The 14,396-nt window shown below is 52.7% G+C and overlaps 7 protein-coding genes across 7 annotated transcripts; 4 read left to right on the forward strand and 3 right to left on the reverse strand.

Annotated features, from left to right (window-relative positions):
- Position 1: 1 nt before the first annotated feature.
- On the forward strand, positions 2-855 carry IWZ02DRAFT_452971 (import inner membrane translocase subunit tim14). Its single transcript, XM_066767636.1, has 3 exons — positions 2-157; positions 218-348; positions 430-855. Exons 1-3 carry the CDS (start codon positions 107-109, stop codon positions 569-571), a joined length of 324 nt encoding a protein of 107 aa, XP_066622520.1. The 5' UTR covers positions 2-106; the 3' UTR covers positions 572-855.
- A 2,990-nt stretch (positions 856-3,845) lies between these two features.
- On the forward strand, positions 3,846-4,737 carry IWZ02DRAFT_280715 (uncharacterized protein). Its single transcript, XM_066763637.1, has one exon. The coding sequence runs from the start codon at positions 3,944-3,946 to the stop codon at positions 4,592-4,594; it is 651 nt and encodes a 216-aa protein (XP_066622521.1). The 5' UTR covers positions 3,846-3,943; the 3' UTR covers positions 4,595-4,737.
- Positions 4,738-4,927: 190 nt separating this feature from the next.
- IWZ02DRAFT_280763 (uncharacterized protein) lies at positions 4,928-6,303 on the reverse strand. The gene is made up of 4 exons (XM_066763638.1): positions 5,771-6,303; positions 5,608-5,694; positions 5,270-5,556; positions 4,928-5,211 (listed from the first exon to the last, which is right to left on the reverse strand). The coding sequence occupies exons 1-4, from the start codon at positions 6,185-6,187 to the stop codon at positions 5,067-5,069; spliced, it is 936 nt and encodes a 311-aa protein (XP_066622522.1). The 5' UTR covers positions 6,188-6,303; the 3' UTR covers positions 4,928-5,066.
- Positions 6,056-7,581, forward strand: IWZ02DRAFT_452979 (kinase-like domain-containing protein). Its single transcript, XM_066767637.1, has 2 exons — positions 6,056-6,148; positions 6,229-7,581. Exon 2 carries the CDS (start codon positions 6,278-6,280, stop codon positions 7,091-7,093), a length of 816 nt encoding a protein of 271 aa, XP_066622523.1. The 5' UTR covers positions 6,056-6,148; positions 6,229-6,277; the 3' UTR covers positions 7,094-7,581.
- Positions 7,582-8,225: 644 nt separating this feature from the next.
- On the forward strand, positions 8,226-9,365 carry IWZ02DRAFT_420629 (ABC transporter; the record flags this gene model as incomplete). The annotated part of the gene is made up of 2 exons (XM_066765833.1): positions 8,226-8,498; positions 8,553-9,365. 2 exons carry the CDS (start codon positions 8,226-8,228, stop codon positions 9,363-9,365), a joined length of 1,086 nt encoding a protein of 361 aa, XP_066622524.1.
- A 1,757-nt stretch (positions 9,366-11,122) lies between these two features.
- On the reverse strand, positions 11,123-13,213 carry IWZ02DRAFT_280808 (uncharacterized protein). Its single transcript, XM_066763639.1, has 6 exons — positions 12,834-13,213; positions 12,651-12,785; positions 12,315-12,602; positions 11,918-12,252; positions 11,673-11,858; positions 11,123-11,616 (listed from the first exon to the last, which is right to left on the reverse strand). Exons 1-6 carry the CDS (start codon positions 12,966-12,968, stop codon positions 11,283-11,285), a joined length of 1,413 nt encoding a protein of 470 aa, XP_066622525.1. The 5' UTR covers positions 12,969-13,213; the 3' UTR covers positions 11,123-11,282.
- On the reverse strand, positions 12,835-13,858 carry IWZ02DRAFT_280819 (uncharacterized protein). The gene has a single exon (XM_066763640.1). The coding sequence runs from the start codon at positions 13,709-13,711 to the stop codon at positions 13,250-13,252; it is 462 nt and encodes a 153-aa protein (XP_066622526.1). The 5' UTR covers positions 13,712-13,858; the 3' UTR covers positions 12,835-13,249.
- Between the last annotated feature and the right edge of the window lie 538 nt (positions 13,859-14,396).

The following is a 14,396-nucleotide window of genomic DNA, read 5'->3' on the forward strand; positions in this document are numbered from 1 at the left end:
CCAGCATCACGCTTTCTGTTCCTACGACTTATACCTCTTGCGTTTTGTGGATCTGCGCTCTTCTCCATCTCCTGGGCCTCCCTTTTCTCTCTGTCACTCAGAAATCATGGTCGGCACGATAGTGATGGGTCTCGGCGTTGCCGCCGCCGCCTTTTTCGTACGTCATTTCTAAACCTTTCGAGCCGCAGTCCTAGGACAATGCTGACTTTCTTCGCAGGGAAGGGCAGGATATGTCGCGCTCCAGCGATCGCGCGGAGGCTCAGCTGGTATGCTGGGCAAGGCCTTTTACAAGGGCGGTTTCGAGCCCAAGATGAACCGCCGCGAAGCTTCGCTCATCCTCGAGCTTCCGTAAGTCGTCACCGGATCACATCAATGGCATATACCGATATTGTAATGGACGAGGTGCTGACGCAAGATGTGATTTTTTAGGGAGAGAGGCTTGAGCAAAGAGCTCATCCGCAAGAAGCATAGGCAGCTCATGCTACTGAACCACCCTGACCGTGGCGGAAGCCCGTACCTCGCGTCCAAGGTCAACGAAGCCAAGGAGTTTTTGGAGAAGGGAGCCTCATAAGTTTGTGGAGAGGTTGCGGGGCTGTATGACGGGTGCGGGGAGCGGATGGGCTGCAGCGCGGCGTTCGGAATTTACAACTTGCATGGATGGCGTTTGGGGTATCACCGCTCGAATCTGGTATGCATAGACCGGCATCTCTTTGCTGGGAAAAACTGGCTGTAATGCACACTTTCAAACCCTCTAAAGGCGTGGGATCAATTGCTTTCGCTGTTGCTTAAAGAAACTGCCTGAAACTGAACTACAGGAGCTGTTGACTTCAATCATTGGCTGAACCCTGGGAGCCGTTGTTTACTACTACTGACTGGTCCCAGGGAGCTGCTTGATCACTTCTACCATCTGCTTCTGGCTGAAGGACATCCGCGCGTCTCACTACGAGGCTCCTTCCTCAGCGTCACACAAGGTGCGTTCGCCCACCGTGTTTTACTGTAGTCGCTAACATGCTAACATGCGCTCAAGCTCTTTCGACCCCACCAACCAATGGGACCGCATCGTCAGCACACCCGAACACAGCAGCGATGAGCGACTAGTCGGAGACTCCAGTGCCTCGTGAGGCGGAAAAGGTCTTCCCAATGCTCGATCTTCCCGTGGAGCTGGTCAACAGGGTTGCCCATCACTTGGCTGCTCCTTGGCTGCCTTTCTCTCTGGGTACACCACGACGCGATGACGAGCATGACTACGAGAACATGGCAAAGATTTGTTGCTCGCCAACGATCCTCACCTTTCGCCTCACCTGCAGTTGGATTAACGAAGCTAGGTTTGATTTCTTCCGACGGACGTACTTTACATCAAGAAAGGTCAATTTGAAATATGACAGCCCTACGGATCTGGTCAACATTGCCGAACACTATAAACTGGGAAAACAGACGCAAGCTTCGAAGATCTCACTGAAATTCCATTTCGACGACGAACTAATTGAATTCGAAAGATTGGAGAAGAGGCACCGAGACAACCAAAAGGCGGAAGAAGCAGATTCTGATCCGAAGGAGTGGGCTCGCATGAAACAGTCCTTTGAGAAACTTGAAGAGGTAGTCAGGGCCTCCCAAGACAATGAACAAAACATGCGGGCTTTGGGACTAGCTCCAGCTCGGCTCGGCTGCGCGCTGTCGCACTTTAGTGGTCTCCGCAGTATCTAGTACGGAAACTATCAACACAAATTCGAGAACCCCAACTTGCGCCATTTCAACTGGAAGATAACCAAGCTTCGGGAGGCTGCTAACGTTAGTGAGATTGCAGTTACCTCCTTAGCTTCCTTTGGCTGGATGGAAGACGAGTATGACTGGCTAAAATATCGTTCTGATGGTTTGAATACCGTCATCACCGCTCTTGTCACCAGCAAGGTCTCTTTATCATCACTGAGACTCGAAGACGGAGCATTCCTGCTCGGAGAGTCTGCAAGGCGGCCTCAATCAGAGGCCTTGCTTCTTCAAGAAAACTTTCAGCAACTCGATTCTCTACACCTGTCTTTCCGAACCGCTCTTCCCGATGGCGATGACTACTACGATCCTGTTGAACATCCAAGAGTCGATGATGCCTTGCACTTCTTATCTGCTGCTCCTCACGACCTGAAGGAATTGGAAATCTGCGTGGAAATAATGCCTGCTGGTTTTGACGGCGACGCCGATGATCACATGGCAGAAACCGCCGCTCCTCTCTGTAACGACCTCTTCTCCAGGATTCACTTTCCCAGACTCGAGAGATTGAAGACCAAGAGCACTTTCCACACGGTGGGCTGAATGGTTCAGCTCATTGAAAGTCACAAACAAAGCTTGAAAGCAGTGGAGATTGAGCACTCTGTTCCCGACAAGTTCACTGTTGTTTACACATCCTGGACTCCTCAATGGGGCGAGATCGAATTTGAGTTTTAGAAATGCAGCATGCTCCAAAGTGCTTCAGGCTTGTCTGCGTCGCGAAAAGCTGATGAATCTCAAGATTCATACACAAAGCAAGATCTACCTGGACACCAGGTATCAGGAGACAGAAGTGACCGACATTGAATCCATTTGATTTCGTTGCATCCAATCGTTGCTTTCTGAAGGAATGGACAATATTTCACCACACGGGTGGTCAAACTTCAGATGAGATCTCTGAAACAATTGAGCAAGATTGCTGCCCATCCCACGCTCGGAAGGCAGGTCCAGAAGCTGAAGATCGGGCCCCACTTCCACGATTGGCGGAGCGAAGCTCGTTCTCGAATTTGGAGGAAAAATACATGAAAGAAGCACAGAAAGAACACTTCACGGAGGAGGAGGAATGGATTGAGACATCGAAGTCACTTTAAAGTCTTCATGCATCAATCGTTGAGTCAGTTCATGAAGATCAAAAGCTCTGGAAGTCCGGGCTTTGCCCCGCACTGCTTGCCCGTATCATGGCAAACTTGCAAGGTCTCACGACTATTTCGTATGCTAATCACAATGTCTCCAACCCCAAGCTGCAACGATTCGACAAGCAAACCGCAAGACTCTGGGAAAGGTCCGAGATCTAGAAAATCGAGGGAACGTCAATTGAGGGATTCCATGAAAATTTGGCATTCGACAGATGGGTGTATCATCGACAAAAAGGTTGCCAGATAGTCAAGGCTACTGTACTGTGTGGCTCGACGTGTGGACAGAACTAGGTTGAATGGATGCTGCCCCGAGTCAATTCGAGCTGCCCTTTGGCTAGGGTACTTGGGTCGAGTCAAAGCGGCGGTGGGGAGCATTCATACACTCAACGGTGATGGACAGAAACTGGTCAACAATTGCACATTGAAGCTGACTGAGGTGGAATTTCAGCATGTACCACAAACAGTTGTTGCCACAATGGGTGGTGTGGTGGTGGCTAGTGCCTTCCGCCAGACACCGCGGCAGCAAACGACTTGGAGTTTCCTCCCGGCCTCAACATCCTCCAAACCCCACGATGATTCCCTCCGACACTACTGCCTTCTCCTGCTGCTCAGGCCTCGAGCTCGAATACCTTTCTCTTCACTGCGCTACTCGACTTTATCGCCTCTCTTCTTCACCAGAGCGCCTCACGCGAGGATTGGCTCCTTGGTGACGCAGCCGTTGCACGACGCGCACGCGTCTTCGAGGCGTCCTCCAACCACGACAGCTCCCTCAACGACGTTGTCTTCTTGTGCTGCTAAGGCCACGGAATCGGATTTCTCTGGCCACTCCGACACGCGGAACTCTCACGTCTAGCGTACACCCAAACATCCAGCGCGCGGATTGGCTGGACGGTGACGCTGGATCCCACACTCAACTTTTGCTCTAGAAAAGAACACCACTAGGATCCGAATCCCATGGACACACACGTCACCCTCTTCCAATTTCTTCTTTGAGGTGTTGCACCTTCACCAACACATGTCGCTTCAGCGACGCGTCTGCTAATATCAACATGGCCGTCCAGCCCTCCGCTCCCTCCCCTAGCAGGACCCTCGTTCTGGCAAACATGAACGACCAAAACAACACGGCTGCTTCGCCTGAGGATCGAGTACGCACTCCGGGCCTTCTCAAAATGCCCATGGAGTTGATAGAAATGATTTCTCGATTTCTGCCAGACAGCGCTTTGTATAGATTCCGCCTTGCGAATCGACAGCTCAACAACATGAGCTTCGCCATATTTGGAACGCGATTCTTCCGCAATCACTCTGTCAGGCTCGACTTAGAAGGTCTCCAACGCTTGATCTATGTGGCAAGCCATCCTATTCTTGGTCCAAAAGTCAAGGAGCTGCAAATCCGCTCACCTGCTGGCTCTCGCTCGCTTTTGAAAGGCCTCGAGGAGAAAGGCCCTACTTGGGCGAGGAACATTGCCGAAGACGACCAAGAGCAAGTGGCAAGAACAACCATTCGCTTGGAACAGCTTCGCGAGCGCATAGCAGATCGAGTTGATGGTGAAAGATTCATCAAAGACTCAGGGCTTGCATCTTCACTTCTGACGCGTGCGATGATAAGTCTGAAGAACCTCGAAGTGGTCATACATTCCTTCGAGGAATACTATACGAGAAGACTCTTTGGCTCTTCGGAAAATTGTGCTTTGAGCGGCTGAAGATCGAAATGACACTCAAGCATCTCGACATTGCAGCTCATCCTCCCGTGGCTCAACATATAAAGACACTGGAGATTCGAAGTCAAGCACTTCGATACAAGCGACCTCGCATATACTCAGGTGTACACCGATGATTGGCTGGAGCTCATCTCCCGCAGTGGTGGCAAAAATCTGGAAGAAGCGCAAGCAATCCATGACCAATCTCGCGCGGATTTCGGGAACCGAATCGAAAGCGACAAACGGATTCGCCAATCTGGACTCGCGCACTCATTGCTCACACGGGCGATGAGTGGCCTGAAGAACCTCGAAACGCTCTCATGTGACTACAACTACCTTGAACAAAGGCGCAGGCTAGAAATCTTACAGGGCGAATTATTTTCGACAAACGAGTTTGATGACCACTTTCCAGTCCTCCCATTCGACTGGGATGAAGTTCCCAGAAGGGAACGACGCCGCTGCAACATGGACATAATCACGTATGCCGTAGTCGCCAGCGGGACATCCCCTTCAAGCTAGTTTTCGACGGCGGGCTGTTCGTCGTCAAGAAGGAAACCCCAGCGCCGAATGCTCCAGAGACGCGGCTATACCAGGAGCTTTTCAAGCAAAGCTTCGGCAACCTAAAGATTCTGTAAATCATCCTTTCAGCGGACGCCAAGTCAGACGTCAATTACATGCCATGGCTCCTGCAAAACGCCTGCGCATCCCTTCAGGAGTTGGAAATCGCTTGTCATGACGTACAAGAACACGAAGCCTGTGTCCCCGTATTCGACTCCATGTTTGCGACTTGTGAGCTCAAGTGTCTGCAAGAACTGAACCTCTTCTTCCCCGCGAGCGTTGCCACACGCCTGTCCGAGTCCCTCCGCAGAAATGCGAAGACGGTCCGGAATATCGACATCACCATCTCCCCGAGATAAAATGCGAAATGGTTGGAGGTCCTGAGAGCTTGCTTTGAAGTGGAACACCTGGAAAACCTTAGCTTGACAATGTACGCAGACTACTATGGAGAGCATTACAGTATCACATTCCCACGGGAGGATCCTCCACAAACAACGCCGGTAGAGATGGCGGCAAAGTGGGAATAGTTGGAGCGCGTTGCAGGACTGTAAGTGCTCAATTTGCTGGCGATTCTACGCGGTCTGGAGGAAAGACGCGCAGCGAAGGCTTTGAGTGACCTACCGAATGTCCAGTACTAGGGGCTAGACCGAAACCCACGAGTATCCTTTCCTCCTTGATGTCGCAGCAATCACTTCGACAAACAGACGACAAGTGAACCCTCCTAGTTCGGTCTGAAGAGGTATTCTGTGAAATGATGACAATATGAAATAGCACAACGCTCGGTTCTTCTTGATATTCGAAATTGGTTGGCCCTTCATTAGCGCTTCTGAATGGCTTGCTCGGCGCCAGGGCGGAGGCGGTGAAGATTCCAGTTGGTGCCGCGGCGAGGCAACAAAATTCACAACCCCCGCTTATGCATCTACTTAGTTCTAGATGTCCGCACATGTGGCACCTTGTCCCTAGTTGCTGAGGTGTTACATCACTATCCCTGCGCCTCAGGTTCGTTCGGACCACGTTCGCATGACTGTGCCACAGCATAATGATCACAAGCGCGCGCTTACGCGCTCTATGAATTTCAGAGACCTCCAATCTGTCCACATCAAACTTCACAACAAACGATCTGTCCTGATGAATACCAGACCACCAAATTCTGAATCAGTTTCACAATCAGGGGAAGACACCAGCCAGAACCACAAACGATGGAAGACAAGGGAGCTGTTGACGGTAGGCATGTCTGCTTTGATCTACCAAATTAGCGAAGACCGCATTGTCAAAATCCCAAAACTCCGCACCAAGGAACAACCAGACTTTGAGTTCTACAACAGCGTGTGTCAGGAGGAGCTTGCGAACGAAAAGGCCGTAACTGGACGACTGGGGGCCCATCCACACATTCTTCGATGCTTTGGATTCTGTGGTACCGGAGCTGACGACAATGGGATTGAGTACGCTTTTGCAAACCAAGGCAGCCTCGGGGCCTTGATCCTCGACAAACAGCCATCTCCTCTGAAATTGAGGAAAGAGTGGATACGATCGATTGCCGAGGCTTTCGATCACGTTCACTCGCGCAGAGTGTTCCATGGCGACATCCATCTCTTCAACCTCCTCTTACACAACGACGCCATCAGTCTGTGCGACTTCGGACAGTCGGAGCTCTTGCCGTTGTATACCGACATGATGGCTTGGAAGAGCCAACAGGAGGAGACGGTGCAAGCGGAGATGCTATACCTTGGCTACGTCTTTTATTCTATCATGGTCTGGAAGGAAACCAACTACGATTGGTGGGAGACCAAGACTTTTCCTGCAATGGCAGATCGGCCCAGTTCGGATGGTATCCCTTTCGCTGATGTCATTCTCAAGTGTTGGACGGGAGGATACCGTTCAATGGCGGAGTTGAAGGACGAGGTTTCGGAGGCTGAGGAGGAAATGCGTCGTACCCGGAGCTAAGGAGCTGTCATGCACCACTCCAGCTGTACACAGGGAGCTGTCATTCGCTACCCTAGCCGCATTCAGGGAGCTGTCGTCTTTTCTCATACCTGCTGTGCAGTGGTTTGCCATGACGAATTGGGCAGTCGCTTCGACGATTAGTCAACTCCACCAAAATCAGTGTATTCCCACAATTTCCACGCATGACCACTGGCGCGACTCACCAAATCATGGCTCAAGTTAACGTGTACAGAGGTCACCGCTGGAAAGCCCTGTGTTGGACAAACGGAAGTTTTCCGCGCCCTGTTGGTAATGACAGACGAAAAATCGGAGTGGACATGATAATCTTCCCTACCTCCAATCCAGCGGAATGGAGAGTCCCCTTCCGCATCCCAACCCGGCGGAAGTCATGGCGATGAAGTGAGCTGGCGACTGGTAAGCCTGGTTGCGATTCGAGCTTCAGGTACCACGGCACAATTCAATGCAGATAAATCGCTCACGCACAACTTCCACGCCTTTGCTGCGAAAGCCAATTCACTAAGCGTGACATACGCTTGGTGAGCATGACTGCGGTTGGAGTGGAGGTAAATTTTGACTTGAGGTGATGAGTAAGGATTATCATCCACTTCATGGCGGCGGACCATGCTCAAACCGCGATCCTTTACTCGTCTGTCGGGCTGTGTCATGGGGTCGAAGAATGCTCGCAAAGCACACGCCCAGGCTTCCACCGCTTCCATCGCTACCCCAGAACAGTGCTCCATCTGTTTGAGAGAAGACGTTGGAAGTCCAAACGAAGGGAGATCTCGCTTGACCCAAAGTAGTCGGACGAACACTGATCGGGCCGACCAGGCGGCAAAGGCTTCTTCCTGTTCATCTCGGGTACCTGTCTAACAGGTGCGCCTTTGGATTCGCAATCGGCTTCGTCGACGTCGACACCGCCCACGGCGCACCATCATGTCAGAAGCTGCCGCCATCTCCTGCCAGACTTGACGCCTCGGCGCTTTTCCGCCTGCAACATCCTCCCAAAGAACAAAATACAAAAGCTGACCAATCTCTTCCTGTGCGACTCAGGCAATGTGTGGCTTCCAAATACATATATCTAGCAAATGATTCTTCGCGATGTTGGTGAAAACAGTCTTCAAACGTCGACAACATGGTTTCCTCCAAGCTACTCTATGTGCTGGCGACCGCCGCCTTCTCTTCAGCCTTTGACCCGCAGTTGGGCTGGAACAGCTACGTCGAGGTCGAGAACCGCACCCTCGATGAGATTTACCAGGCCGCCCTGAAGGAGGGCGGAACAGTCACCCTGTGGCATGGAGGTGACGAGAAGAACCAGCAGGACTCGCTGAAGTCGGCGTTTGAGGAGCGCTTCCCTGGAATGACGCTGAATGTCACTGTTGATTTGTCCAAGTACCACGACGTCAATGTGGGAACACTTAACAGCCACTCCCTCTCGAGTTGCCACTGACGGGCAGCATAGATCGACCGTCAAATTGCCACTGGCGATGTCTATGTCGACAGCGTTGCGCTGCAGACGCTGCACGACTACCCGCGATGGAAGTCGCAGGGCGTACTGCTGCCATACAAGCCGCTGGGCTGGGAGTCCCTCTACAAGGACTTCCGCGACGCCGACGGCTACTATAACAGCTTCTACGTCCTGAACTGGGTCAACAGATGGAACACCAACTACGTTAGGGAGCCGATCCGGGAGTGGGACGACTTCCTGCGGCCCGAGTTCAAGAACAAGCTGGTGCTGACGTACCCCAACGACGACGACGCCGTCCTCTTCGCCTTCGACCTCGTCATGAAGGTGCAGGGCTACGAGTGGTTCGAGAAGCTGCTGGCCCAGAACCCGCGCTGGGTCCGCGGCTCCGCCACCCCAAACACCCTCATCCGCTCCTCCAACGGCACTTACACGGCTTCCTTCACCGGCTCCCTTGGCCTGACCGCCTCGCCGCCTTTCAACGTCTCGTTCCCAACCACCTCGGGCGACTTTGTCTCGTGGCCGCAGACTGGCGCTATTCTCAAGGATGCCCCGCACCCCGAGGGCGCCAAGCTGCTGCACTCGTTCATCTTGTCCAAGGACTTCCAGGAATCGAGGGGCGGCTGGTCCGTTCGCAGCGACGTTGACCCCCCGGCGGGCTACCCCGGTATCTTTGAGATGCCTGGCACTGACGTGACCAAGTTTTCCGAATTCATGGAAGACCGCGCTGCCATCGAGAGGTTGCGTTTCTTCTTTGAGGACAGGATTGGTTCTCCTCAGGGGCTGAGCCCGCTGGAGGACAACATTTGAGGGAGCATTCGACGGATGAATTGCATGGCGGGCGGCCGCGGAACATTCTAGAGTCGGAGATTCGCTTCTTGGATTTTGTTTGCATTTTCACAGGGGATTCGCGTTAAGTGATGCGCCAGAAGTTACCAGATTTTGGCAGCCTGAGAGATTCAATCTAATACTTCCGGTCGATTCTAAGAAAGACCTCCAGCATCCTCCGCTTGCTGCCACAGCTGAACTTTCTCCTCTATCCGAACTCTTGCCGCGTACAGACCAAGCTTCTCATGACAAGTACCGTTATCGACGTCGTCATAAATGGAGCAAGGCGGATTGAAAGAAAACGTCATCCAGACTCGGAAGCGACAGGAGGAGACGCAGAAAGGCGGACCATTTGACCTTCTCATCTTCGAGATCCCAAGATGCCGTCTCGCAAGGGCGGATGCGGATATTCCTCAAAGAGCTTCGGTGCTCGCAGATGAAATCGTACAGCGCAGGAGCCAGGCTAGCAAAGGCAATGGCGAGGTGTAAACTTGACGCCGCTGGCAAGCACGGCAGACAGAACGTAACCCAGGTGTCTGGACCGGTGGGAGAGACCCAGAATCTGCTGCCATTTCTCCAGTCGTGGTTGGCGGAGTCGAAACCGGTCGATTTTGGTAGTCCAGAGGCGTTCCAGTATTCAGCCGTCCGGTCGTCCCACTGGCTTGATTCCGTTTCTACAAGAGCAAATCGGAGACTCTCGAGGCTTGCGAAGCCTGTCGAGGCTCGCGTCAGCCAGGCGGTGACGGGTCCTGTTGTTCTGATGTGAACGTCGCTGGCTACGATATCGCAGAATCGAGAGCGTAGAGAGTCGACAGACTTGGCCATATGCTTGAACTGCTCTGCATTGCATTCATCGCGGTGTTCCTTGTAGTACTTGTCCCTCTCTCCTGTGACCTGATCGAAGTAGGCTCTGTCAGATATGCTGTGGTGCTCGGGAGTAATTTCGAGACTCCGGACTTGCTTCGCCAGTCGAGAATGCTTCGAGATGCTGACCAAGTTCCGTAGGCTGTTCAGTTGGAGTTTGACGATTCGACGCGTGAAATAACGCCGGCATGTGCTCCCATGACGTCACGGGAGCGGACACCCACGCCGACGGAAACATACATGTACCTAGGTAACGCACAACCAACATGACAGCCTTGTCATTGGTTTCAGACGCCTGCGGCGGCTTTTTGCGCATTCAAATCCGCGCGGCTACCGCGGTCGCGTCAGGTTTCTCATCTTCGAAGCAAGTGACGAGATTCCACACGAACTCAGTACGGACCCGATGCATTTGTTCTCGAACTCCAGGTTGTTCCGCACCAAAATCTCGCCAAAGAGACCGATCTTCGACGCGTCAAGAAGCGTGGGAAACACTCTCTTGTCAGATCTAATCAACCAATTACCTCTGGACGGAATGTACCTCTCAGCTTCACATGCGCGCAAGAAGAAACAGCTCCATTTCACCACACGTGGCAGCCTTTCAAACTTCATCCGGAGCCGAGGGTCAGTAGTACAGCTGCCTCATGTAATTGAAGTTGAAGGGCAGCGGACGGGGAGCATTCGTACGCTGCGACGGACTATTGCTGGGAAACATTGAAGCGCCCCTTTCTCAAATCTCAAACGACCTGGAGCATTGAATAGCATCCACGCGAGCGCAGAAACCAGTACTGGGGAGCATTCGAGCCCTGATGCGCACTTCAAACACAATGGAGCAGTCTTTGAAAAACGCAAGTTGGATTTCAAGCAGCAACAAGTCCGAAAGAACATGTTTTCTGTGCCACTAAATGACCGTTTTTCGTCAGCACCAACAACAACCTAAACCACCAAGAAGCCCAGCATCACACACCTCATCTCCACTCCCCCTCCCCCCTCACCTGCTCTCCCGCTCCCAGTTTCCCAGATCCCTCCAATCCTCACCTAACCCTTCATCTTAACAACAAAACCGCCCCTCTCAATCGTATTCACGAAAATCCACCCACTCTCAAACCCCGCGAAACTACTCCAACTACCCACAAAATCGATAACACCACCGACAGCGTCGTCTTCGGGATAGACATCGAACCAGCCAACCTCACTGACCCCGGCACCGGTCGGGTCGGACGGGATGCTGCCAATGTCGAGCACCGCCAGCCCGCTGCCGTAGTTGGATTGGTACGTGCGGTTGCCGTAGACGTATTGGTTGTGGTCGACGCTGTGGTGCGACGATTTGAAGAGGCCGGTTTGTTTGGGCGAGGAGAGGGTCGAGATGTCCCTGTTCGGAAGCTCGTCAGTCTGGGGTGTAGCGAAAATTTGGGAGTGGATTGTTACCAGATGTACGTGACGTGGAAGCCGTCGGCCGCCGGCTCCACCTTGTCGTACTCGTCGTACTCGTCGTCGAGCAGCAGGTACTGCTGCCACTGCGTGTCGAGAACCCAGCCCTGGTGCGTGTATGCCGCGCCTTGGTACGAGGTGCGCGAGATGACGGTCGAGTTGGGCTTGTTGGTGACGTCGTAGCTGCGCACGTGTCAGTATCGCTTGGCAGTTGTCAATCTTTTGGAGGAGTGTCTTCTCACATGGTAAGCGTATCCTCATTATACCCATAGCAAATCTCGCGCCCGACATACTTCTCATCGGGGCCGTTATAAATCAAACACTGCGCGTCATGCACGTAGCCATCTTGCGGATCACAGCCAGGGCTCGTCGGGTTCGAGGGGTCGCTCAGATCAATGAAGATGAGGCCCGCGGCGCACGACGAGTTGCGCGGTTGCGCGCCGACGGCATAGCCCCAGTTCGTCTGCTCGTTGATGACGACGTTGTGCGTACGTCCGATAGGCAGGCCCTTGAAAAGCCCGGTCAAGTCGGCCTCATTGCTGAAGGTGACAGGGCTGGCGGGGTCGATGTCCAGGAGCTAGTTATTCGCCGAGCATTAGTTTGCTAGATATCGAGTCGAATGCCAATTGCAGTATTCACCTTTGTCATATCGAAGATCTGAATGTTGTGGCCTTCGGCTTCGCTGCCAATGACCATGTAATTCTTGTACCCGCGGATCTCGCGCCAGATGCTAGGGATCGAGTACTGCGGCAGACGACCTAGATACGAGAGCTTTCCCTCCTTGGTGATTTCGGCAAAGGCCGCGCCGTCGGACTGGCCGATTGCTACAAATTCGCGGCCGTCGTCTGACGTCCATCCCCACGACGAAGAGCCTTCGCCGCCGTTGCTTCCCAGCGCTTCGTGGCTGAGGAAGTGGTAGAGGTCAATCTGAAGGCTTTTTTTAGCCGGAATTCTTTGAATTTGCAAGCGTCTTACGTTGTTGCATTGGAACGTGTTGTTGGCGTCGCCAGAGATTGCCACGGCTTTTCCATCTATGCACTCTGTGTAGCCGAGCTCTGGGTACTGCGACGAGTTGAATGCTCCGGCAGCGCGTTGGCGGTCCCAGGTAGCCTTTGGGTTGTCAGTTTACATTGCATCGAATACGAATGAAATTCTCACATGTTTGTTGCTCATGATTCGATTGTGGATGATACCAGTCTTGTACAGCGTTGCGGCCTTGACCTGATCCTGAGCCATCTCTTTGCTCAGGGCCAGGCCTATCAGCATGGTAAAGACTGTGCTTTTGATCAACATGATGGCGGATTAGATTGGACAGGTGAAGAGGAAGACTGAGCGAAGCTGGCTGGAATGATGGTCAAGAAAAGTCGAGGTGGAGACTGCTTTTGTGAGCCTCTACTCCGTCACGTGGCAGGCGTTTTGTTGTTGGAATTCAGCATGTGCCACTCTCCAATTGTTCTCCATGTCTCAAGTACCCGAGACAACCAAGATGGAAAAGGGAAAGGAAATGGAAGCATCGCCGAACATTGCGCACTCGATCGTCGCGGTGCACGCCCAAAGATGGCCCCCGATGGCGCTCATCCGGGGCTGTGGCTCATGGCCTTCCACTTCCAGATGTTTTTGTCCTCCGTGTCTATGCATGGCGCTGCAGCAAAAGAAGAATGTAACCTCAGATGCTGATAAGTGATTCGAATGTGCCGCTCGTAATCGCGCTTGCGCGGTAGAATGCGAAGGACCGATTTGCTAGTGAATCTGACAACTGCTTGCATATTGGCAGACGGCCGTAGATGTGTTTGGGAGCAAGCAGAAAAAGGCAGGCGGGTGCTGACAGGGTCCTTGGCAGATCTTGGCTGCGATGGAGACATGGTAAAAGTTGCGAAATGCCCAGCCGCAAATACGACCACGATTAAGCATACATTAACGTTGGTCCGCCGCTGGCTTGGCGCCAATGCTGGCTGGCCCTTATCGTTGGCCAAGCTAGATTCAAAGCGCGATTGCAAAGTCTCATCGGTTATGAGCGAACGGAGACCTGCAGTCATTGGTGAGTGGATGTCATGTGCTCCTGTCTTATCGAGGACCTCAAGGCGCAGCCGGTGAACAGCTTGCTTGGGAGAAGGGCGTAGACTGGGAAAAGTGACGAAAGAGGAAAGAAAAAGGAAGACGGTTGTCTTGGCGCCGACGCCATCTCAGGAACCGACAGCATTCAACTGGCTGAGATGGTCGTACAACTGTTTGATATCAGCCAAAATTTGCGCCTACTCCGCTGAGTACATTAGGCTTTTGTCAAGTATTGTCTTCGGACTGACGAATTGTCCGCGGGTGCAACTGTCTTGTCAATGTAGTTTTGGATGTCTGAAGCATGAGACAGATTGCGATACACGCAATACATTTATCAGGTGTAGAGGCTGCAGAGCAGACGTGGCAGCGACAACTGAGAAGACAAGGCGTAGTGGATGACTTGGGAGGTGTTTCAAGGCAATGCTGATTGGGAGCATCCAATGCCGGTGCTTCGAGGGAAAGACAAGACAAGAGTTGAAGAATTGAGGAGGGGGCGAGACAAGGCGCAGTAAATATTCCTCGAGGGACTGAGATAGGAAGCTTCAATCACCTACCAACTTCGAATCTGGTCTGAACAAGACTCGGTGTGGAGAGTTGCAGCACACAAAAAGTGTGTGGCAATTCCTCTCGGGAGTGAAATGGCGAGGACTGGACCTCATAGTGACT

This window comes from Phyllosticta citriasiana (genome assembly GCF_038021145.1).
Source record: "Phyllosticta citriasiana strain CBS 120426 chromosome Unknown IWZ02scaffold_7, whole genome shotgun sequence".
NCBI classification, from domain to species: Eukaryota; Fungi; Ascomycota; class Dothideomycetes; order Botryosphaeriales; family Phyllostictaceae; genus Phyllosticta; species Phyllosticta citriasiana.